Below are 26,670 nucleotides of genomic sequence, written 5' to 3'. Positions count from 1 at the left end.
GCATCTCCTGTACTGTAATGTCTTAACCCACAGCTGGGTCAGAGAAAAAAGACTTGCTTGTGGTACAGCCCAGCTGTGACTGGGAGCATGTGCAGAGTGCAGACTGTAAGTTACCTGCTCTTATAGGTGCCTGGCCATGCTCCTTTTTGCTTGAATCTGTATCAGTAGCAACAGATATTTTGTGGGTGTTCCCTCATCTGGTTTCCTGTTTTCTAACCTTTAAATGCAAGGATTCATTCATGTTGTAATAAGTGGTTTTCAAATAACCCACATGTTAGCTATGATTTTAGTAATTTCTGTATATTCCTCTTTACTATCTTGATAATTATGGGAAGTATAATCTCTTTCTTCTCTTAGATGCCAGAGGTTACTTATTGGTTGAAGGAATATGCCTTCATCTTTCCAGAAAATAAGGAAGTAGCAGGGTTTTTTTTTTTTTTTTATTAGGCATCCTTTTCCCTAAAAGCTGATGGATGCTAGTATCTTGATCCCTCCTGTAGAAGCTTGGTGCACCTTCTACTTCATGAATGTCTTATTGTATTTACTAGCTACCATACAACAAGCTGGAGAGTGAATAATCTGGTATCTGATATAGAAAAGGAAGCTCACCAAGTTAAAGAATTAGAGCTTGATTTATATATACTTCATCAAAGCCAATCAATATGATAAATGACTCATTCTTTTGTTTGGCAGTGTTTTCAAGTATCCACTGAATTTCACTTTCTAGAATAATTTTTTCCTCTAATACTTAGCTTTGATAGTATTTCTTTAACTCTGATAACAAAATTAAATACAGAATCCAAATTACCTGTTCTTTGTCTTTGATATTAATCCAGATTTAATCTTAAGTAATAATCTTCTAGTCCCCTGATGGGGTTCCTCCTCAGGGACAGACAAAAAGCCTGGACAGCCTTCCATGCATACATGGTGTTTCATATACGTATTGACAGGGAGCACAGAGGAACCCGAAGGAATTGACACATGTCTGTCAGTGTTTTTGTCTCCAGCTGCTGTTTAGAGGCCACTGATGCCTGTTCTTCTGCCTCTTAGGCTTACTGTCCGCCTGATACTTTTGCTTGAAGAGGGGAATCACAGTCATTTCTCTGTTGGTAATCTGTTTGCAGCTATTTCCCTAAGTTTCCTTAGCTGTATGTTCTTACATGTATCTTTTTTGCTCTTAGATTACTTTTCTGATAGTGATGTGATTCATGCTAATATTTAACAGAGATGCCATGTGGCGATCCTTTGTCAGTGTCTAATCCTTAGGGTAAACTTGTTTTGTTTTGTTTCATTTTGTTTTGTTTCCATCTGTGGACTGGAAGAATAAAAGTCGTCCACTGCTGCCACATACCCCATGTCGTGGTGATTAAGAGTACAGACTCTGAAGCAGACTGTCTTACCAGCTGACTTTGTGACTTGGGTCACCTAACCGTCTGTGCCTCAGATCCACCTGTGTGGAAGGTGTGAGATAATAATACTTACCACTTAGGGGTGTTATGAAGATTGAATAAATTAATAAATGAAAAAATACTTAGAACTCAACTTGACACATACTTCATTCTAGCTGCAAGTGTTATTCGTTTAAAATTACATATAGAATTAACTAGAATTGCATGTTTCCAAACACCTTAGGGAAATAGATCGTTCATTGATCTTATAACAGGATACTTCTGTTAACCTGCCCTTACTAATATTTAGGGAAGTACTATTTATTTAATATTTCTAAACTATTGCTGATGTGAGGCACTGCTTTGGTGACCACTTAACAGCTTTATGAGTTTCAGTTTTCTGAACTATCAAATGAAAGCATGCTAATTAAAGGTTTCTGGGTCTGAATAACATTTATGAAAAAATTCTGGATTAAATACAGTTAGTTTATTCAAGTTATAGAATATTAAGCATCTGCATCCTCCCATTGCCCATATAATGTCTAGTTTGGCAGTGGAATTTTAGGAGGTGCTGAGAACAGAGAAAGGATAATAGAATTCTATTTGTGCTGTGCCTGAGGAGTGTTAAATTGGTCCAGAATAGAGCATAGGAACAAAAACTCTGGGCATGTAGTAATGCCCATGTAAAGAATGCTGGGGTAGAAGAGACCATTGTGCTAAGGGCCATTCAGTAAATATAAGTGGGCAGGGATTTGTGTATGTCTAGACCTAATTTAAACTATTTTTGAATTATTCATGGTTTTAAATATCCTCATTTAGTCTCTCATTTGTATTCACTTGCAAATATAATATCATTTATTTGTTATTGAAGATAACAAATAAGTCAAGGAATTTGTAATTTTGTGACATGCAAAAATTTCCAGAAAGCTGAAAATGTAATCAGACCATTAGTATTTGTTGCTTTCATTCATAATGCAGTATACCTGTTTACGCTAAGATTTTTTTCCCCTCACTTTTTTGCTTGTTTTAGTGACTCACTAAATACAGACTCTATTAGTGAGACATGTTTTAAAAGCTGAAATATTGTTTAAGAAGTAACTTGTTGCCCTATATCGTGTAGTGTTACAGGGTGATTTTCGCAGAGCATAGTGTAGCTGACCTTCTAGTGATCCACACTCTACCCTGGTTAATAAAAGCTGATAAGTGGACGGTGGTAATTGAATTGAGGGTAGGATCTCCAGTCAGCATATCGTACCTATAATCTTAAGCATCTTGTTATCAAGAGATGACCTAACAGATAATGAAATAGGGAAAAGAGTACATTTTATTCAGTGAAAAAATATTTGTGAAGAAGAGAACTGACCAGTTCTTGAAGTGTGTGTGTGTGTGTGTGTGTGTGTGTGTGTGTGTGTGTGTGTGTGTGTGTGTTTTAATGGAAAGCCATTAGGGGAAAAAAAATGTTCCCTGCTGGGAAACATTATTCCAAAATATAATACTGTTCATTCATCACATTTTTACATTTGTGATCTTCCATTTGACGCATTGCCAAAGCCCAGCACATCCATTCTCATCAGGATGTATTTGGAGATGTTGCATCATGAAAACTCTTGCAGCATGAATAGGTGTGACCATTGTTAGAGACAGATGAGGGGTGCCTGAGTGGCTTAGTCAGTTAAGCGTCCAACTTCGGTTCATGTCATGATCTCACAGTTCGTGGGTTCGAGCCCCACATCTGGCTCTGTGCTGACAGCTCAGAGTCCGAAGCCTGCTTGGGATTCTGTGTCTCCCTCTCTCTCTGCTCCTCCCCTGCTTGCATTTTGTGTCCCTCTTTCTCAAAAATAAACATTTTTTTTTTTAAAAGAAACATAAGAATGAAAAGAAGAAAATGAATGTATACCCAGTACAAAACAAATGTTGATTCATAGGTTAGAGGAAAGAAATGGAGATAATGAAACATAAGGTTTGTTGCTCATTTCTTTGGTGTCACTGTCATTAACTTTGAAGGATTTAGGTTTATAATGTATTTAAACAAGAGAGTAGCTATAAATACTCATATCCTTATGGATGCAGCTTGGAGACGTAAAGCGATTGGAAGACATTTGGAATAATTTTACTCACAAATGACTTGCAACCATTTTAGCAATTAGGCCAGCAAAACATGATCCAATGACTCTGGAAGTTTAACCAGAATGTGCATAAAAATACTGTGAAAATGTAGGAATAAAATGTTACATATCTTTATTTGGTTCTCATGAAGATCAAGTTCTCTGGATTTCATAATTATTAAGAGAAAGGAATATTATTTACGATAAAATTCAGAACTATTCCCCTTTGATGTGGTTTACTACCACAGGATAACCTTCATTATTTAGACAATAAAAGCAATGCCTTACCATTTCTAATGGACTGCTTAAAAATGGCTTCAAATGGTGATATCATGTGATACACTTAAACTGCGAAGCCTCAGAAGACTTTTCCAGATTTCATCTGTTTATGTAAATGAGGGTGAAGTGACTTATCCAAAGTCATATGAAAGAGCTGGATCCCAAACTCAAGGTCTGCCTGGTCCCTAAATTATACCTAATTATGCCATACTGTCTCTCATTCATTCTTCTCTCCACTTTTCCATTAATCCATCCTTCAAGTATTTATTGAACAATTACTGTGCACTAGAGGCAGTCACAATTACTGAGAATACAAAAATAATAAGGACATAGCATGTGGCTTTGAGGGACCTAGGGTCTAGTGAGGAAAAGGCAGAATCAGACTTTAATGGAAAGGCCCATAGTTATAGATCAATGCACTAAATTCAGTGGAAGAAGAGAAGAGCAAGTGTCTTCCTATCTAGGTAATTCATGTGATGTTTAATTTTCCCTTTGAGTAAAGTCTTGACAAATGGTATGGAGCCAGATGAAGAGGTGCATAACAGCATATAGAGCCATGGAAGTGGGTTATTCATTGATCACCTTCAGGTATTCTTGCTGAAAAGCCTTTGTGTGTGTGTGTGTGTGTGTGTACATGTGTGTATGTGCACATGTATACAATATGTGTGCACATGTATACATTGTGTGTATGTGCACACGTATACAGTTTGTGTAAACACACACTGAAGGGCTAGGGTGTAAGGAGAAATGAGGGCAGGGACCACTCCATGAAGGAGCTGGATGGTCATTTACAGGAGCTTGGACTTTGTTGTGAAGACAATGGAACATCATAAAAGATCTTTAAGCAAAGGAGCAAAATCCTTAGATTCACATTTTCATAGTTTACCATGGAGCCAGAGAGGGACAATGAGGTACATGAGGACATGAGGGCTAGCACACTAGCTAGTTGATAATTTTATATTCAGGAAATCAATGAGAAAGGATCAATTTTGTGGTGATAGTAACAGGGAAAAGCAGGTAGATATCTCAGGATTTTAGGAGGCACGTGACAAGAATGTCATGACTACTGGACAAAGGGCAGGAGGATGAAAACTGAAGGGGAGGGGCAGGGAGAAGAAGGAGTTCAAAGAAGGGTTTCAAGCATTTTCACTTGGATCACATCCTGGATTCATGGTCCCATGACTGGGGACAAGTGGCAGGTCTCTCTGAGCATTTTTTTTTTTTTTTTTTGGTTTCTGTTTCAAATGGAGGTAATAATGGTACTATAGGAAAAACTCCCTATTTCTTTTACTCTCACATACAATTCTTCAGACACCAGATGTAGGGTGTGGTTTTTCCCACACCAACCAATTCTTCAATACCAGATGGGTGTCCTACATTCAATTCAGTTCAGACATTAACCAGAGTTAGTGTAGACCCCATTCCCATATGACTGTCCACCCTCATTTCTAATGCCAACAGCAGGTAGTAGGTCCCCAGTGTACCCACAATCTCTATCCAAATTGGCTACAAATTAGAAATTCCCATGACCTTCTCCTCAGATTTAATCATTTGCCAGAACAGCTTACAGAACCCAGAAATACTTTATGGATTTACTATGTAGTAAAGAATATGATAAAGGACACAGATGAACATGAACAGCCAGATGAAGAGATACATAGGGCAAGGTCTAGAAGGGTCTTGAGTCCAGGAGCTTCTGTCACCATAGAGTTGAGCTGCACCACCCTCCCTAGACTGTAGATGTGTTCACCAACCTGGAAGCTCTCTGAACCCCACAGCATTGGAGTTTATGGAGGTTTCATCACAGAGGCATGATTGATTATTAACTTCATTTCCTGCTTGGCTTCTCTCTCCAGAAAATATAGAGCTGAACATTCGAAGCTTTTAATCATGGCCTGGTGCTTGTGGTGACTAGTAGCCCCCTTCCACGAGCCTACCAAGAGGCACCTCATTAGAAAAAAATAGGTTCCCATCACCCAGGAAATTCCAAGAGATTTAGGAGCTCTGTGTTGGGAGCCAGGGGCAGAGACCAAAATCAATATTTCTTATTATTTCACAAGTAGCTTCTCTCTAATATTGCTTTGAGGAATGCACAGTGCCTGGCATAATTCTACTCTGTAAGACTTTGTGACAGTTCAATAAAACAATACAAAGTACCTTACAAATGCAGATTCTCTCCACCAGTCCTCATTCTCAGCTCTCTTCTGCCTTTTCTCGAAGCTATGCCTTAACTCAGGGTGGGGGAAAGTTCCTACCATATGGCCTGCCTTAGTGTCTTCAGTCTGGATCCTGCCAGAAGGCACCCATTGTTCTGACAAAGGCAACTGTGTACAGCTTCCACAAGTACAGCTATGCCTAACATTTTAGTCTTGCCTTTCCCTAAAGGATTATTGTTTCTCATCTTCTCATCCCTACACTTAGGTTTTCTTTTGTGTAGTGGGTGATATGCCAATACCCATCTGGCAAGAGATCTAACAAGTTGATATTCTGACTAGAGTATGGAATGCAGTAATGAGGATTCTCAGTTCATTTGATACTCGCAAAGGTAGGCAAGCAAGATGTCAGAATTAAGCTGGAAGTAGGTCCCAGCCCCTGGGCTGACAGTCACGCATAGAAACCCTGCTGTCAGGATTGCAGAAGCAAAGTGGACCGCCAAACCCTACAAACAACCCTACAAAAACTGAGGCAGTGCTGAAATTGGGAAGACTGGCCCAGACATGTGATAAATCAAGAAATTATGTTAGTGCAAGGCTAGTGGGAAGGCAGCAAGGATACCTCAGTGCTGAGTGAGAGATGAGCTTATCCGGACTCAAGTAAGGAGGGGATCAAGGATAGGGCCAAGAGGAACCTGCAGCTGGGAGGCCAGACAGCCAAAATCCCAAAATGAGCTGAGAAAGTAAACAGTTTCTAGGGGATAAAGTACGCATGTGTGCTTTTCTATCTAGCGCCTTTGCAAGCCGTCTACTTATGTTGTTCTGCCCCGTCCTGCACACTCTGCTATCATATATCTTCTCAGACACTAGGTATTTTTAGTTTCTGAGATTACTGTTCATTGGTTTGTTTGTTTTGACTCAGAGATTGTCTGTCAGGTGAGAGAGAAAGTGGCCTGAAGTTCTTCTTTTGTTACAAATCTTAAATTCCCACTTTAACTTCCTTGGACTGGAACTGCCTCCTTTTTTCATAAAGTGATTTCTAGCTCATTAACAATATTCTCAGCTCTACAAGAGGGTGGTGTCATCAGAGTTAAACCATGATTTCAAATGCTGTTTATGAATTCTATAGATTAGGTGAATTTTATCTTATTTATTCATTTTTTAAGTGTTTATTTTTAAGAGAGAATGGGGGAGGGGCAGAGAGAGAGGGACACAGAGAATCCCAAGCAGATTCTGTGCTGACAGCAGAGAACCCTATCTGGAGCTTGAACCCACAAACTGTGAGGTCATGACCTGAGCCAATATCAAGAGTTGGACACTTAACAGACCGAGCTACCCAGGAGCCCCTAGATTAGGTGAATTTTAAACCAGCCTTATATTAGTGCTGTTAGCACAGCGCCTGGTTGGGATTATGTCTCTTCACCCGCCCCCCTCAAAAAATAAATAAACTTTAAAAAAAGCCTTATATTAAACTTATCAAGTCATAATGGTTTATGGTGGTATAATTTTAATAATATATCTGTTTGTTAGAATTCCTTGTCAGAATTTTTCTCTTTGCAAACCCTAAATTAATTAATGGCTTCTATTCGTAAGACGTGATTGAATAATTCAGACTTCCAAGAAACAAACATCAGTCAAAGTGGTTTTTTAAACAGTGTTGCTTTTATTTATACGTGATTGAATTAGGTAAAAAATCACACATGAAGTAGAGATTTCTTAACCCGCTGCTGGTGAAGTGTCTTTCCTTAAGTTGTTCCTAAAGTCCAAACAATGTGGGCCATCACCTATCAATCCCACCAAGTCTTAACTGACATAGATGTTAAGGGCCTACCCTGATCAACATATTTAAAATCACCACCTGCCCCAGCTCACTCCCTATCCTCTTTATCTGCTCTACCAGCAACATCAATGTCACATGGGATAATGTTAGAAATAAAAATCTCAGATGTTAGCCCTGATTTACTGACTCTGAAAATCTGGGGGTGGAACCCAGTCCTGTGTTTTTAATAAACCTTCTAGGAAATTCTGATGCACACTAATGTTCGAGAACCATTACAGCAAGATAGATTTTAAATACTGTTTCAGCCTTTTTAACACCCTCTCACTTCTAGTTGTTTTTACTGATATGATTATCTCCTGGGAGTAGAATGGTCTAAAATTCCAAAACCATCCTCTCCAGAGAAACAGAGACATTCATCTTTTTCCCAGATAAAGAAAGAATTGTTATATGAAGGATGGCCCCAAACCCTTCCAGCCTGCAAAGCAGGATTTTCCAGAAGTTCCTTGGCACAGTGTGCCCTTTTCAGACTTTATTCGCCTTTTTGTTTTATCCCTAACCAAAATAATTTATTACTGTAATAAATTAATATGTGATCATTAAGGAAATGAGCTTTGGAATCAGACTCAAAAGGAACTGAATAAGTCTTTCCTGCCTCGGGAAAATTACTTAACATTTTTGAGCTTTAGTTCCTGGTCCAGCAAAAGGGGAGGTTATACCCCCTGAGAAAGCTATCATGTGGATTAGGAGGGGAGTTGTATATAGAACAAGTGTAGGCCCTGGATTAAATTAAATGTTCAATGAAGAGTATCTGTTGTTAGTACACCTCATTTTAGGATTTGGAGCTAAGAGTCTGGGATAGTTTTTGATTTTTTTTTTCATTAGAAGAACTTTTTATTTAAAGTGAAAGCTAATCAGATAAAGATAAGACAGGAAAATAATTTTCCAAAAATGTACATTTAAATTAGCATTAAATGGATGCGAATTACAACGCTTTATTATTTTTAATAATAATATCTAATGTTTGTCAAATGCTTACCATGTCCAAGAACAGTGTTAAAAGCTGATCAGGTGTATTCCCATCCAGCTACATAAAATAGAAATGTAGCTTAAAATGATGAGGGCTTATTGTTCTCATGTAACAGGAAGTACCAAGATAATTGGTGGCTGGAATGTGTTCATTGTCAGCACCTCACATCTGAGGTGTCTGTACCTCTCCTCCCGTTTGCTCTCATGGTTGCAAGAGGACTTCTCAGCTTCAGCCACCATATCCTCATTCCAGGCGGAAGGAAGAAGAGCAAAGTGCATGCAAGGTGCATGAGGGCTGAGTTGGCCTCCCTTTCAAGGAATTTCTCAGAACCCCAACCGAGAACTTCTTATACCTAGTTATCCTAAACTCTTTTTTAAGTGGGCACATTACTATAACACCACCCAAGAGTTAGGAATGAAGAAGGAAAAAGAGATAAAGCGTAGACAGCCAGTGTCCTTTGCCTTGCCTGAATTAATTCATTTAATCCTCACAATAACCAGTGAGACATGTATTATTTAGATCCCTGTTTATTTACAAAGGATGTAACTGAGGCACAGAGTTATAGGTAACTTGATCAAGGTCATGTAGCCACCATCTGGTAAAGCCATGATTTAAACTAGATCTGAGAACCTACATTCTAATTTTCTATGTTACTATATATTAAAAACATAGTTTTATTATCTTCCTTAAATTTTCCATAATAACTCTTTTAAGTTGTATTTTTCCTCCTACTAGGATTTTGAAAGGCAGATTTTTACTGTTAAAATTTCTGTACTGAAAAAAATTGCTGTGGAAGTTTTGAGAATAGAATATTTCACCCTACTAAGAGCATTCTCCCCAACAGTGAATGAGGACTTCACTATAGTGGTCTTGAAGTTAAAGGCAAATGAACATGTTGAACAGATTTTTTTTTTCAGTACTTCTTTCAACAAATATTTGTTTGGTGCCTACTAATTACCAGCAACTGGAGATAACTAATGGGCTACACTATTTTAACACAGCATCCTGGTTTTCTTGGGTTTCTGAGTTAGTGATAAAACCAAAGGAAGAAATCTGGCAATGTCTAGACAGTAGGGCTGGCTGTACTTAGAAAATTATGTTTTATTCTTATGGGGTTTCATTGTTTTCCAACTACTTCCATGTGTGGTATTTTGCCTGTTACACCTGTTTCTTCTGTCAGTTTTACTTATTAATTATATAATTTCCCTCTTGTTTACTAAGAATCTCTGATCAATTGTTTAATAAGCATAGAAGCTAGAATGACTTAAACTTCTTGCAATAGAGTGATTATTCATTCTGTCTGGAAAATGTTGCAGTTGGTAAATGTCTCAACATTGAAATCAACATTTTGGAGTTCACCTAGGAAAGGAAAAAAGGATGGCAGGGGAAGCTGAGGCAGGACATTAAAATCCATACACTCGTGAAATCTACTAATATTACAGTTAATTACCAAAGCCCATGCAACTTAATAGGGTGAGATTTTATTGATGGTATTCCTGAATTTTTAGTTTCTTGGACTTTATTTTTTTAGTTCTGTGCGATTGTAGTGGTTTGGTTTGGTTTTTGGAGACTACGGTTGTATGTAATTTGGACATTAGTTGCCTATCTTCCATTTCAACCACTTTTTTTTTCTGTTAGTGCTTAGTGATTATTTTTCTATAACAGATATTCCCTGTCTCCTAGTAATGTTGAAGTCATGGGTTATGTGTGATTTTATTAGCATTCCTTGTTGATCATACAATGTTGGGAAATATTCATATTCAGATAGTAGACATTATCCTCCAGATCTTGAAATCACTAGCTCATCACTTTCAGAAACTCTCAGAGAAGACAATGTTCACAGAATACACAAGAAAAGTAAAGGGGAAATCCCACTTCACTATTGACATTATGGAGTTCCCTGGAAGATGCACAGGAGCATTGCTTTTCAGACTTTAATATACATGTGAATCACCCTGAAATCTTAGTAAAACACAGATTCTGATTTAATAAATCTGAAGTTGGGACTTAAGTTCTCTTTCTAACAAGTTATCTGGTAAAATTGATGCTGTTGATCTGAGAACCACACTTTGAAGAGAAACGAGCCACATCATCTTAGTCACAGCCTAATGAAGTCTTTTCATTCCCTTCAGTCACATTTTACTACATCTGTTGCCAGGGAAGAGATACATGTTCAGCAGGCAAAGCAGGAGAGAAGAGAGTAGAAACGAGTCTTCCTCCTCATAGTCATCTGTCTTTGATGATAAAGGAAACATCTGAAAGCATAGATAGCTGGATTATTAGTAATTAGCAACAGTATATCTATAGTAATGTTTTTCCTTAAAGTCTATTTTATCTGAAATCAATGTAACTACAACTATTTTGCTTTTGCTAGAATTTCCCTCCTATACTTTACCCTTTAACTTTCAACTTCTTTGTATAAAGTATACAAAGTATAAGTTTGATATGAGACACCTAATCTTTTGAATCTCTTGAAAAGACCTGTTGCTCTGTTTTGTTTTTTGTTTTTTTTGTTTTTTTTTTTTTTTTATTGCAGCTTGACAATCTTTTCATTTGAACGAAAGACTTTGGTTCATTTATACTGAATTATATTCTGCAACATTATTTTGCTTATTTGTCCCACCTTTTCTGCCCCACCCACCCCCACTCTCTCTCTCCTCTGTCTCTCTCTCTCTCTCTCCTTTTTTTTTTTTTTTTTCCTTTTTGGCTTTGAAGACAGCAAGATGCATAATACAGTAGAAGCCATGGTCTATTTCCTAATTAAATTGAGCTCTCTCTAAACTAATGGAAAGGAAATAGCCAAAACAAAATATAATCTCAGGTATGAAAGCTTAAAGAAACTAAAGTTAGCCAGCAATTAAGAGAAAAGCTTTCTCTACACCTAGCTTTCAGCAGGAAGATCAGTAGCCATGTAGGAAAAGGAGAGACAGGAAAATGATGGAATGACTTGTCTGAGAAAAAAAAATTGTAAAATATTTGAGCCTATAGCCATAGAAGTTGACAAGAAATAAAGAATTCATTATTATCTAAATAAAAAACAGTTCAAATTAAATAAAATTTATAAAATAGGACTCTTGGTTGGAAAAGCTGATTGTAGTACAAAAGTCTAAAATCTAAACTCAATCTTAAAGGGTGTTTATTTTAACTGACTATATTCCCTCTAAAAGCTTTCAGAGGAAATTTTATTTTAGTGAGGGTTACAGCTGTGTTTAAATATATGTTAGAGTGGGGTGTGAAATTTGCCTAGATGTTACACTTGAAAATTTAGTAGGGATTGGTCAGCTTGTAATTCATGTTTCCAGTTAAGTACTAGTGTTTGAACAGTTGAACAGTTTGCTGGCTTTTCTTTAATGTTATTTTAACTGTTTTTTGCATATGAATAGAAGTTTCAAGTTGCATGCCAGCAGATCAAGCCTACATTATCCAATACATAAAACAAAATAAAAAGAGAAAAAGCATTTCTCCTTAATTTTCTATAGGGACTAAGTTTAATAGTAAGGATTCATCTACATGTGTGTGTATGTGTGTGTGTGTGTGTGCTTAAGAGTGAAAAATAAATATAGCATACTAGATAATACAGCATGCAAAAAATCTAAAAATGTTTCCTAACACACACACACACACACACACACACTCACTCAAATAGTTTTTAATACATGTTTGAGATGGTAGAACATGAATGAATGACATTGCTCTGGGTCATAAGCCATAAGAAGTTGCTATCTAGACTAGTAAGTGAAGTGAGTACTTGAGCTCATATTTGCTCTTACCAATGTGTCTATCTATCCCCAAATGTTAGAGCTGGTTTCAATGGGCTTATGTTGATGGACAAGAGATGAGGTCTGGACCCTGAGGAGGGTAGGAGAGTGAATCAGAGACCCCTGCAAATGGCCTAGAATCCATTCACAGTGTATTAAGTAGAGATTAAATAGCCTGATATACAGAAGGGGATAGTGGGGATGATTGACTCACTTTGTCCTTGGCTCTGAGAAGAATTAAAAAAAAATTCTTCCCCAATACTTAGTGACCATACATTCCATCTCGCTTGGATTGGAACAGTGAAATCATAATATGTATGTAGCCCAATAAACCCAGAGACAAAAATTTGGAGTGATTGTAAATTCATGGCATCCTCCTGTTATCTGGTAGAGAAAAATGAAAATCCTCTTTGGGGGACACATTTTAATCTCCAAAGGATTCCTCTGTACAAGACACCAAGGAATATGAGCTCATAGTTCTAAAAATGAGGGGAAAAATACCATGAGTATATTTTAATAGAAATTTTATATTCAAAAAGTATAAAACAAATGCTTAGTATATCTAAAAGAATAAACCAGAGCATTAGAATAATGATTAAGAGACAAAAGACAAACTTCTCAAGGCAGCCTGGAAAGGGGGCCAATAGAGCCTCTACAAATGAAAGATACAATATCATAAACTTAGCAGATTAACACAACCATAGATTGTCAAATAGAACTGAAATAATTATCAAGAATGTGGCATAAAGAGACACAAATATGGACAGTAGGAAAGAAAGGCTTAAGAAATAGTGGATGGAGGGAGAAGTTCCTGCATTTCTTTATATTAGCCTTCCATTAGGAAGGGAAAAAAGAAAGAATATAGGCTATATATTTGAAGAAAAAATAGCTCAAATTCAGAGGTACCAGTAAATCCCAAGCAACATCATAAAAATAAATTCACCATGTGAAACATTACAATTTACTTACAGAAAACTGAAAGCAGAGACTAACAATATAAAAGTAGTCAAGGAAGGAAGAGAGGGGAAGAAATAAATAGTCAAAGAGAGACAGCTAAACAGGACAAGATGACACTGTTGTAAGTGGCTCGCCTTAACTGAACTCAGTTCTACAGTTCAAAGAAAAGGCTGTAACACTGGAATAATAGAGCAGTAGGCAGTTTTCAAGAGATTTGCTCAAAACAGAAAGATAAAGAAAGGCTGAAAGTAAAGCAGGTGAGGAATATGGTAGAGAAATTCTAATCAAAGCAAAATTATTTCAGATAAAATAGACTTTAAGGTAAAAATATTTCTGTGTGTAAAGGGAGTTACTAATCGTTTATAAAACATTCAATTATTATTTCTCTGATTAGAAAACTCCTGTTTTGGAAAGTTTTGGGTTGTTTGTTTTCTAAACAGAAATGGAGTTCTTTCAGGTGGTAGACATAAGCCCCTTATTAGATGTTTGGCCTTGAGCAAATATTTAAACTTCCAGAACCTCAGTCTCCTAATCAATGAAGTCAAATAATAACATTTAGCTCTCATTTAATAATGATAAATAATTCATCTAGAGCATTTAGCACTGTGCCAACCACACATAGCTCCATTGTTGTCAGGATAGGCAAGGAAAAGGGTGATGGTTTTGCATTGTAGTATCTTTCCATAAACAAAAAGAGTAGGCCTATAAATTTATTATGGTCAGAAAAATAATCCTTTGACTGTATAGTTAATTAAAGATAGCAATTCCCTGTAGAAACCTCACTGCTCCTGAGGCTTGTTATCCCTTGAAACATCATTAAAAGCAATACTTCCTTTGACATCAACCCAGAGAGAATATATGGAGGAATGTACATTTTTGCCATATTTTGCTGACACACAATTGGTCTGAGATCAAATCAGAAATTCATACAAATGTGTTTTTTAATCTTTAAAACACCATGGAATTGTTGAGTGTTGTTATCCACCTAGTGACTATTAAGAAAAAATATTTATTTCATCTTATCTTCGTATACTGCCTTTTCACACCCTCCATTTTGAGTGGATCCAGCTAATAATTCCAAGATCTTTTATGTCTTAGGCTAGCACATCGCATCCTTTGTTTATTCTTTTAAAATATATTTATTGAGTATAGTCTATTCTTCTATAATGTGATATTTTTAATTCCTAAGAAACTTGTGTTTATCAAAATGTAATTAAACAGTAGTTTTATGGTGACAGAGAAATCAAGGATGGAGAATTTCAGAATGGTAACCACAGAGCTATTCAACCTCCCCACCCCCATGTCGGTCCTTGGTGGAACCTCCACAACGGAAGTGTTTTTTAACAGTGCGAGTGCATGGGTGTAACACCTAAACACCACTGAACAGTTCCAACATTTAAACCCATTTAGCTTTCGCTGAGGGCAGTGGTTCCTCTTCCTCTCACTGCAAAGACTATCATTGGCAAAGTGTCTATATGCATTCTTTTTCACTTTTATCACCTGTAGGATGGAACCCACGGCTGCTCAGACAAAGCAGCTGTATGGCAATGGTGCTCTTCCTTTCCTGCAGGCAGAGTTAGTTCCAGGTAATTCTCACATTTGACCAATGGCTATCAGGAAAGCACATCTTATTTCTGAGCAGGAAGATGTATTTAGATCTGTGACAGATGCACAAACTAGAAGGTTCTCTTTACAGACTAGACCCTGACCCTGATCTGTCTCTCCTCACCTTTACTCTTCCTCATCCTCCATCTGAACATGTGGAATTTCAGACTGGTCATGGCACTTCTCCTGGTCTCAGGGTCCTCATTTGCTACATGGGGATAATAGTACTATAACTACCTCATAAGGTGTTAAGATTATGACAGATAATATGTGAAAAGTACAAAGCGTTGTGTATATATGGAACATGGATATATAACACACATTAAGTAACTTCTCAGATGGTGCTTCGTTTTATACTAAGTGCAGTGTCCCTGCCACTTCCCACTTTGCATCCCTCTTGTGGACAGACATTACAATTAATCGTCTTTCTGTTTTTGTTTGTTTGTTTGTTTGTTTGTTTTGCTGCAGCAGGTAGTAGTGGGCTTTACTTATGGTAACTTTCCATTATTACATGTTAAATAAATAAATGCACTTTAATTCCCACCCACTTAATCTTTAAAATAATTTTTGCAATGTCTATTGTAGCAAAAGGTATTCTTTCTGAAACCTAGCAAGGACAGTAGTCTGTTAAAGAGTAATATTTTGTCTTGATTCTCCATTTCTAACTTGTTCCCTATTCTCTAAAATCTTGGCAGATATTTTATGGAGAAACAATTTATGATGAAATAATGTTTACAAAGTATTGTTTACCCCTGCCTGGAGATTTATAAGGCATTCTTGGCATGTGAAAGGTCTAGAGGAGTTTTGAATTAAATAAATTTTTAAATAAACAAATAAAAACTTCCTTAACACATTTCCCAAATTTATTTGACTACAAAATACTTTTTTCTCCCTTACAGTATTGTTCTTTGAAACTCCTTTTGGGAAATATTGGTATAATTAGTATCTATTTTCTTTTTTTTATTTTCATAAATGTTTTTATTTATTTTTGAGAGAGAAAGAGCAAGCAGGAGAGGGGCAGAGAGAGAGAGAGAGAAACAGACAGACAGAATCTGAAGCAGCCTCTAGGCTCTGAGCTGTCGGCACAGAGCCCGACACAGGGCTCGAACTCCCAAACCATGAGATCATGACCTGAGCCAAAGTCGGATGCTTAACCGACTGAGACACCCAGCTGCCCCAATTTTCTTAAATTAATAAACATCTTTCTTACAATAATTTTATAAATTCTCAGATTGTCTAAGTTCTATTTTCATTTATTATTATATCAATTTGTTTTGAGGGAAGTAATAGGAACTATTGAGGAACAAGATTTCAAGAAGTGTTGGTTGTAATTTTATTTGTTAATATAGTTGGATCAATTTGCAGATGATGGATTTTTCCATTGAGAAAAAAGAGATCTGATATACTTGGTCTATCAGCTGATTAACATTACACATGAAAACAAGTAAATCAATTTTAAATATGTTAAGTGGATTCTACTTTCAAGGAAAAACTTACTGAGTTTTTGAAAAAATGTTTATATATGTTCGAATGGTCCAGGAAAGAGGACCTCTCCTCTTCTTAGAATTCTTTTCTTTCCAGAGTCCTTCACAATGGAACTTTTTATTAGTCATCAGCTGAAATTTAAAAATATGTCAGGTTGATCTCACCTCTATTATGTTGTTACAAGACTTTGGAGAGTTGCCTTTAGTTTCTGTAATTTTGTCACATATATAACAATAATAGGAATATAGCATTCCTTTAAAGAGCAGGTACTAACATGGGAGAAAAATCACTGCTCATAAATTAAAGGCAATGGATTTTACACATTAATCACATTAAATATACGAAAAATGACTTCAGTAGTTTGTCTTTCTGCCTCTCTCAAAAACCCAGCTGTTGCCAAATTACCAGTAATTTCATTCTTCATCTTTCCTCCCAAAGAAGCAAAATGTTGTTTCTCCTTGTGTGAAAACACATTTCTAGCAAACAAACAAAACAAAATTTGAAAAAGACAGAGAAGATACAGGCTGGAAAGATGGCCAAGTATGAGGACTCTGAGCTCGCCTCGTCGCATGAATACAACTAGGTAACACTCATTGACATCGGTGTTGATAACACAGGAAACAATCTGAAGATTGGCAGAACAACCTCCATAACTAAAGATAGAGAAGGGGACATACTGCAGAAGGTAGGAAGGGCGAAGGTGTGATTTGGGAGTAAAATGGCCCTGATGCTACTGACTGATGCCAGTGGTGAAACAGACAGAATAGTCTGCAGATGACCCCAGGAGATCACTCTGTGTTTCCTGGACAATAAACCAACTGTAACCAATAGTCTCCTTTCCCTGTTTCTTCCAAACTCAGCTTCCCACAGCATGGGTGGCTTTTTCCCTCCCAGCAGGAGGGGCCACAACTTCCCACCCACACCCAAGGATTCTAGATACAGGCCCCCTGACTGTCCACAGTGGGGAGAGAGCCAGGGATGTGGAGAAGGGTGAGAAACAGACTTGCACAACTGGCTAGCTCCTGAACAGGGAGGACAAATCACCATAACATTTGGGTGTGAAAGCAAGAGGGGCTCAATCTCATGAGTTCTTACAACTAGTGGGACTTAAAGCCTGGAATTTTAAAAGCCAGTGTGCTCAGTTCTGGGAGAACCTGGACGGCTTTAGGAAGCTGATTCCCCACCCTTAAAGAGAAGGCACTATATGCTAACTAATTTGGATGTAACTTTTAAATTAATGAATTAAAAATTTAAAAAAGAGAGATAAAGGACCACAATCAGCAGAGACACAACGTGGAAGCAGCAGTTTGAAAAACGGTGGGATGAGAAGAGGGAGAGTGATTTCTTCATCTCAGAGTGTGACCCAGAGATCAGGGATCACAGGGAGACTCCAGGAACAAAGGAGCTGGTCTGTGCGGTTTCATTCCCCTACCCCCCAGCATAAACAACAGCCACCTGTGGGAACCAATAAGGCTCTGCAACCTAACTTGGCTTGCACCACACTTCACCCCCTGTTCTTTAGCAGATCTTCCCTTCCCAGTAACATTTGCCTCAGTGCTGGTACTATGGGCCCCTGCCCCGGAAGACCTGCATAAGCCGCACCATATCTCCCAACCTGCATGTTTTTCAGGGCCACATCACACAGTGGTGGCAGGTGTCATTTTGCAGGCATACCACTGCATACCCATTAAAATGTGTCCCACCCAGCTAGGGAGCAAACACTGCCCAAAACAAGAAAAGGGAGCCTCTGCAGGCAACTGGAATGAAGGAAAAAGACCAAGACAACAGCAGAGCACACCATCACACCTAGTAGATATTCCCTTTGCCAGGCCCTGGGGATACTGCACTGCAGGGCACTAGAGGACCTCTTCTTCATAATATCATTACCATCAAGAACAAGAGGCATAACTGAGCTGACTTACCTAAAACACCAAAACAGACATGAAGAGTTAGACAAAATGAGGACACAAAGAAATATGTCCCAACTGAAAAACTACCAAGCCACACCACAAATGGCATAACCTACCAAAACTAAAGCAGGAAGAAACAGAAAATTTGAGCAGACTGATGACCAGCAAAGAAATTGAATCAGTAATCAAAAAAACACAACAAACAAAAGTCCAGAACCAGATGGCTTCATAAGCAAATTCTACAAAATATTTAGAGAACAGTTAATACCTATTTTCAAACTATTCCAAAAATAGAAAAGGAGGGAAAACTTCAAACTAATTCTATGAGACCAGCATTACCCTGATACCAAAACCAGATAAAGACACTGCAAAAAAAGAACTACAGGCCAATATCTCTGATGAACATAGATACAAAAATCCTCAACAAAATACTAGCAAACCAAATCCAACAATACATTAAAAAAATCACTCGCCACGATCAAGTGTGATTTATCCCTCGGATGCAAGGGTGGTTCAATATTTGCAAATCAATCAACGTAATACATCACATCAATAAGAGGAAGGATAAAAACCATATGATCATTTGAATAGATGCAGAAAAAGCATTTGACAAGTACAACATCCATTCATGATAGACACCCTCAACAACGTAGGTCTAGAGAAAGCATACCTTAACCTACCAAAGACCTTATGTGAAAAACCCACAGTGAGCGTCATACTATATGGGGGAAACAGAGCTTTTCCTCTAAAGTCAGGAATAAAATAAAAACGTTTACTCTCACCACTTTTATTCAGCATAGTACTGGAAGTCCTAGCCACAGCAATCAGACAACAAAAAGAAATAAAAGGCATTCAAATTGTTAAGGAAGAAGTAAACCTTTCACTATTTGCAGATGCCATGATAGTATAAATAGAAAAATCCTAAAGATCCCAACAAAAATATACTAGAACTGATAAATGAATTCAGTAAAGTCACAAGATACAAAATCAATGTAAAGAAGTCTGTTGTGTTCCCATACACTAATAATGAAGTGGCGCAAAGTGATACCATTTACAATTACACCAAAAACAATAAGATACCTAGGAATATACATAACCAAGAGATAAAAGACCTATACTCTGAAAAGTGTAAAACACAGACCTATACTCTGAAAAGTGTAAAACACTGATGAAAGAAATTCAAAATGACACAAAGAAATGGAAAGACATTCCATTCTCATGGATTGGAAGACCAAATATTGTTAAAATGTCTATACTACCCAAAGTAATCTACACATTCAATGCAATCCCTATCAAAATAACACCAGCATTCTTCACAGAGCCAGAACAAACAATCCTAAAATTTTTTATGGAACCACAAAAGACCCTGAATAGCCAGAGCAATGTTGAAAAAGCTAAATAAAATTGGAGGTATCACAATTCTAAACTTTAAGTTATATTACAGACTGTAGTAATCAAAACAGTATGGTGCTGGCATAAAACAAACACATAGATCAATGGAACAGAGTAGAAAATCTAGAAATAAACCCATGATTATATGCTCAATTAATCTTTGACTAAGTATAAAAGAATATACAATGGGAAAAGATGGTCTCTTCAACAAATGGTGTTGGGAAAACTGGACAGCAACATGCAGAGGCATGAAACTGGGCCACTTTCTTAACGCTATATACAAAAATAAACAGGAAATGGATTAAAGACCTAAATATGAGACCATAAAAATCCTAGAAGAGAGCATAGGCAGTAATTTCTCTGAAATTGGCTGTAGCAGCATTTTTTTAGATATGTCTCCTGAGGCAAAGGAAACTAAAGCAAAATAAAATATTGAGACTACACTGAAATAAAAAGCTTCTGCACAGTGAAGAAAACAATCAACCAAACTAAAAGGCAACCTATTGAATAGAGGATATTTGCAAATGACATATCCGATAAAGGGTTAGTATCCAAAATATTTAAAGAACTGATACAACTCAACATCTGAAAAGTCAAATAATCCAATTAAAAAATGGGCAGAGGACCTGAATAGACATTTTTCCAAAGAAGATATACAGAAAGCCAACAGACACATGAAAAGATGCTCAACATCACTCATCATCAGGGAAATGTAAATTAAGAGTATAATGAGATACCAACTCACACCTGTCAGAATGGCTAACGTCAAAAACACAAGAAACAAGTGTTGATGGTGATGTAGAGATAAAGGAACACTAATGCAACACTAATGCAGCAGAATGCAAACTGCTGCAGCCACTCTAGAAAACAGTAATGCGGTTCCTCAAGAAGTTAGAAATAGAACTACCCTACCATTCAGTAATCACACTACTGGTATTTATCCAAAGAATACAGGAACACTAATTCAAAGGGATACATGCATCCCTATGTTTATTGCAGCATTATTTACAATAGCCAAATTATGGAAGCAGCCCAAGTGTCTGTCGATAGATGAATGGAAAAGAAGTGGTATATACATACAATGAAATATTATTCAGCTGTAAAAAGGAATGAAATCTTGGGTCCTGGGTAGCTCAGTTGGTTGAGCATTTGACTTAGGCTCAGGTCATGAACTCACAGTCCATGAGTTTGAGCCCCACGTCGGGCTCTCTGCTGACAGCTCAGAGCCTGGAGCCTGCTTCAGATTCTGTGTCTCCCCCTTTTTCTGCCCCTCCCCTGCTCTCTCTCTCTCTTTCAAAAATTAATAAACATTAAAAAAAATTTTAATAAGAATGAAATCTTGCCATTTGCAATGACATGGATAGAGTTAGAGATTATAATGCTAAGAGAAGTAAGTCAGAGAAAGACAAATACCATGCAGAGACAAAACAAAGCAACAAAGGAAAAAAAGAGAAAGAGACAAACCAAAAACAGACTCTTATAGAGAACAAACTGATAGTTACCAGAGGGGATGTGGGTGGGAGGATGGGTGAAATAGGTGATGAGGATTAAGAGTACACATACCATAATGAGCACTGACTAATGTATAGAATCGTTGAATCACTATATTGTGCACCTGAAACAAATTTAACACTGTGTATCATCTATACTGTAATTAAAAAAAAAAAACCTTAATAAAAATAAGGAAAAAAATAAATGGAAAGGTACGAAAAAACCCCAGCTGATTATCTAAGGTCCTTCACACCACATTCCCATCAACATTTCTCATGTCACACTGGACCTCTCAGTTGGCCTGACAGGGCACTGCAGGTGCTCATTGATGCCATTAACAAAGAGCATTTCTGATATTGGTGGCCCTGTACAACTCTTAAGCAGACTTTTTTCTGTGTCACCACATTTCAGTGGTCCTTTTTGAAGCAAGGAAATCAGATTTTGAGAGGACAAGTATGTGGCCCATGATCCCAACCCTAGTAAATGTCTAGAACCCTGAATTCTTGTCTTCTTTCTAAAACTTATTCTGGAACATCAGACGTGGGGAGGGTGTATGTGGGGGGCGGGGTGGGTGGGTTGTAAAGCAGACAAGTAGGAGAGAGGTGTTTTTCATGATTTTGCTCTTATCCTTAGCTGGTCAAATAACATGTCTGTCCTTGTGTCTGTTTTTTCTTATAAGAAGCAGACACAAGTAAAGAAGTGGGCAGCACCATAATTGAGGAGACATACTTGTCTATCTCTAGGACTTTGTACAAAAAAGATTCTTAAGTATATGCAAATGAAAGATGGGTTAGATAATCACACCAGAGAGAAGCCCTCTCCAAGGACAGGGATATTTGTCTCTTGTTCACTGCCATAATTTCCAGAGCCTAAAAAGTTCTTTTTATTGGATAGGAGCTAAAAATTTTGTTAATGAACAAAGGACGGGGATTGATCCAAACAGAGTATCAGTCCTGATAAAGAAAAATTCATAAATAAAGTTAGCAGGAGATTGAATGAAGAAACTGAGCTGAAACTTCCCAAGAAGAGTTTAGCTGGTGTGAACATATCATTCAGCCAAAATGCTTTGTTTATTTATACTTCCTGTTATTCCTGCTGGAAAGATTCTTTTTCCAGATGTTTTTGCATCTTGCCCTTTCACTTCATTCAGGTCTCTGTTCAATTGCCATATGCACAGAGACTCATTCTCTGACTATCCCTTTAAACTGCCTATGCAAAATTTCAAGCATATATAAAAGTAAACAGAACAGTATAATGCATTTTTATGTAACAGTCACATAACTTCAGTAATTATTACATTTTACCTGTTTATAAAAGCACTTAGCACTCTATGACATTATATATATTTTTGTGTCTTTATTTATGGGCTAGCTCCTCTTCCACTAGAATCAAAGAACCAAGGGGCCAAGGACTTTTTCTTCCTTGTTCATTTCTGTTTCCCTGACACGTCAAACACTGTCACATTACAGGTGCATAAGAGCATTTGTTCAATGAATGAATGACTAAGAGAAGATTGTACTAGGTGTAATGGATTCTAAAGTAGAATCCTCCATTGCTGTAGACATTTGCAATGATCTGTTTTTGCAGTTGAAGTATTTATTTTTAAGCCCAATTTTCTTAGTTAATGTTTATATTCTAGATTTGCTTACATGGTGAGAAATGGTAGAATCAATTCACATATGTTGTTTCTGAGCCACGGATAATGTTGAGATTTCTATCAATAATCTAATGTAGTAATCTTTAGTTTTCAAATATCTTCTAGTAGCTTTGTTTTAAGGTTGTTCTTTTTCTGTTTAGTGAAAATACCTTTATAAAATGAAAATACGCATTGCACTTGAGGAGCTAAATACATTTAGATAAATATAAAGAATCCTATCCTAAATTCTGCTTTTTAAATACATATTAAAACCATCTGCCAATTTTATCACTGATGTTTTTAAAGATATTATCTTTAAAATTTTTTTTGAAAAAAAATTATTCATTTTTAATGTTTATTCATTTTAACATTTATTCATTTTAACGTTTATTCAGAGAGAGACAGCGTGAGTGGGGGAGGGGCAGAGAGAGGGGGAGACACAGAATCTGAAGCAGGTTCCAGGCTCCAAGCTGTCAGGACAGAACCTGATGTGGGGCTTGAACTCACAAACTCTGATATCATGACCCAACTAAAGTTGAATGCTTAACTGACTGAGCCACCCAGGTGCCCCAAGATCTTATCTTCAAAAAGATCAAAGCATTGTAGTAATTTTTTCATCCTCCAATCCATTTAATGTGATTTTCATATGAAGATGCAAAAGCTCTGGTAAGGTCATTCTTTAAAATGTTTTAAAAAATGTTTGTTTATTTTTTGAGAGAGACAGAGCATGAGTGGAGGAGGGACAGAGAGAGAGGGAGACAGAGAATCTGAAGCAGGCTCCAGGCTCTGAGCTGTCAGCACAGAGCCTGATGAGGGGCTCGAACTCACGGACCATGAGATCATGGCCTGGGCCAGAGTCAGATGCTCAATTGTCTGAGCCACCCATGTACCCCTCTAGTAAAGTCATTTTTGATGTCATGGTGTCAGTTTTATCTTTGAGTCCAAAATAGTATCACAGAGCTAGTTGGCACATAGTGCATGTTTATTGAGTGAATAATTTATAAAGTATGAATAAGATGGATGTAGTAAGAATTGGTATATTGTGGTATCTGATCTGTCAATATTTTCTGAATTTCTGCTGTGTTTAGAACACTACCTTAAGCATTCAAACTTTGGTTATTGTTCCTTGAGGTACAATAAGTAGCTTTTTTTTATTAGATACAGTATTTTTTAAAGCAGTACTTTTGCAAAGTCCTTTGAGGATTTAAATATAAACCCTATACGTGGTGGTCATGATGGTCTAAGCTCTGCTATAGTAACTAGTCAACCTTGAAATATCCTGAAAATGTGATAAGACACAAAACAGACTTATTTCTTACTCATGAAGTGACTTTTGTGAATCAGTGGATCCAAAACAACTGCTTCAAGTGATAAATCAGAGATTCAGTTGCCTTTTATCTTCCGGTTCAACTCATGGCTTTTAGTTCTTCTGATAGAGGGGACAACGCTTTTCTCTGCCTTATTCTGGAAGTAGCAAGTATTGCCTCTACTCACAGCCCAGTGGTCAGAATTAGATATATGGCTCAATATAACCACAAAAACTTCCGAGAAGTATAGTCTATAAGTACCCAGGAGGAAAGGAAACCAAATCCTGACATGGGTAGTGGTATACAACTTAGACTACATGCATAGAGCTCAGAGGTCCAAAGACTGTCCATTCATTAATTCATTCAGCATTTAACCAGTAAGTTCACAAATGCTTGATATTAAATGATCTATCATTGCAGTCGTTCCTTACAATAAAAAGTACGTGTATCATAACACTGACAACATAAATATACTTCGGGGGACAGTTGCTATGTTTTAGCAAAGTTTATATATATATATATTTATATAAATATATATAAAAATATATATATAAATATATATAAATATATATATAAATATATATATAAATATATATAAATATATATATAAATATATATATAAATATATATATAAATATATATAAAATATATAAAAAAGAGCATTAAAATGGCAGTGCCTTTAACATATCTTTAACATTAAGATACCTAGAACAAGGTAGTTTTTTAGAGGCTATATTAATTTTACAGCCATCAAAGACAAGTATTAAGGCCATCAAGTCAACATTTTAGGTACTAAGAAGAAAGAAAAAAAGGAAAGGGAGGAATAAAGAGATGCACCTTTCAACTGAGACAGCTTCCTTCGGGAAGCCTTCCAATTTTTCCGGTTGTACTTCCATTTACGTTACATCAACAAGTTCATAGTCACACAGTCAAAATAAATGCAATAGATTTTAGGCAGTGTAGTGTTTCAGCTGGTCACTTTGCTTCCCTGAATAAATTAATGTTTTGTTATTAAGAAAGTATGGAGGAAAAATATTAAGTGAACAATTAGCAAGTTTTGTTGAAGTTAAGGATTTCACACACACACACACACACACACACACACACACACACACACACACTTGCTTGAATATACAATCCCAAGTAAGTGGAGATTCCTTTGAGATTATTCTCCAGCTGTTTCTATACTAATAAACCTCAATAGGGAGAGAGGAGGAACAGTTTCTTTATTTTTTTCTTCTATTACTTTTCTGTTCACATAGTAAATGTTTCTGTAAATATTGCTACTACTGACTTTGCTATTGAAGAGAACCCTTACTTACTGAATTTAGACACAGTAAACCAATTGATATTTTAATTTAATCAAATATACTAATATGATCAGAGCTTTAACTTGTCCTTAGCTATCTGTCATGGTCCTATAAATGCTTCTCTATACTTTTAATTAATGTTAAAATATTTTTTATTTTATTTTCCCTCAAAAGGGAAGGCTTAGAAACAGATGTACTTGTTTTAGTATTGAGAGTTTATACATAACATTTCTTATTCCTTTAGGTTTGTCAGTATGAGAAGTGATGAAATAAGGCCTGAGCCATACAGAGCCTAGAAATTGGATTCAGCATGTTTGCTACATACTACAGAGAATTAATTTAACTTCTTTTCATTTTTCCCACCTTTGTCTGCCTTCTCCACAGGCTGTACATTGATGGTCCATTTGGAAGTCCATTTGAGGAATCCTTGAACTACGAGGTTAGCCTCTGTGTGGCCGGAGGCATTGGAGTAACTCCATTTGCATCAATACTCAACACCCTGCTGTATGTCATTTTGATCCATTTTATTAGTTCAAATAGGGAACTATCAATATTTTAAACATCTCCCATTTAGTATGAGATAATTCCTCACAGAATTTGTCTACAGTAGTCCTCCCTCTTGCACACAGGGAATACATTCCAAGATCCCCTGTGTATGCCTGAAACTGCAGATGGTGCTAAACCCTACATATACTCTGCTTTTTTCTGTAAGCTTAACTTATCAATTATGCACAATAAGAGATAATAACAAATATTAAAATAGGAAAATTATAATATACTGTGATGAAAGTTTTGTGAGTGTGGTATCTCTCAAAATATTTTATCGTAATGTAGTCACCCTTCTTGTGATGAGGTGAGATCATAAAATGCCTAGGTGATGAGATGAAGTGAAGCGAATGACGTAAGCATTGTGTGCTGTTGACCTTCTGACAATATGTCAGGTGGAGCAGTGATTATCTGCTTCCCTGCCGCGGATGACCTTGAGGGTAACTGAAACCACAGAAAGTGAAACCACAGATAAGGAGGCACTACTTTACTTGTTGTTCATGGAACTCCATTTACTGATTGATGAGGGGAGTAATTCAGT

At 36.8% G+C, this 26,670-nt stretch overlaps 1 protein-coding gene across 5 annotated transcripts in view; it reads left to right on the top strand.

Moving 5' to 3' along the window:
* NOX4 (NADPH oxidase 4) overlaps positions 1–26,670 on the top strand; it is a 166,089-nt gene that overhangs the window by 115,554 nt on the left and 23,865 nt on the right. For all 5 annotated transcript variants that reach the window (XM_019450053.1, XM_019450052.1, XM_019450051.2 and 2 more), the window contains one exon: positions 25,968–26,087. In XM_019450053.1, the coding sequence (XP_019305598.1) occupies positions 25,968–26,087 (120 nt within the window). The remainder of the gene's footprint in view (positions 1–25,967; positions 26,088–26,670) is intronic.

This window comes from Panthera pardus, unplaced genomic scaffold (genome assembly GCF_024362965.1).
Source record: "Panthera pardus isolate Hobbes unplaced genomic scaffold, ASM2436296v1 HiC_scaffold_12, whole genome shotgun sequence".
In the NCBI taxonomy this organism is placed as follows: Eukaryota; Metazoa; Chordata; class Mammalia; order Carnivora; family Felidae; genus Panthera; species Panthera pardus.
Note: the sequence above shows the minus strand (reverse complement) of the source record. Positions and strands in the feature narration are given on the sequence as shown.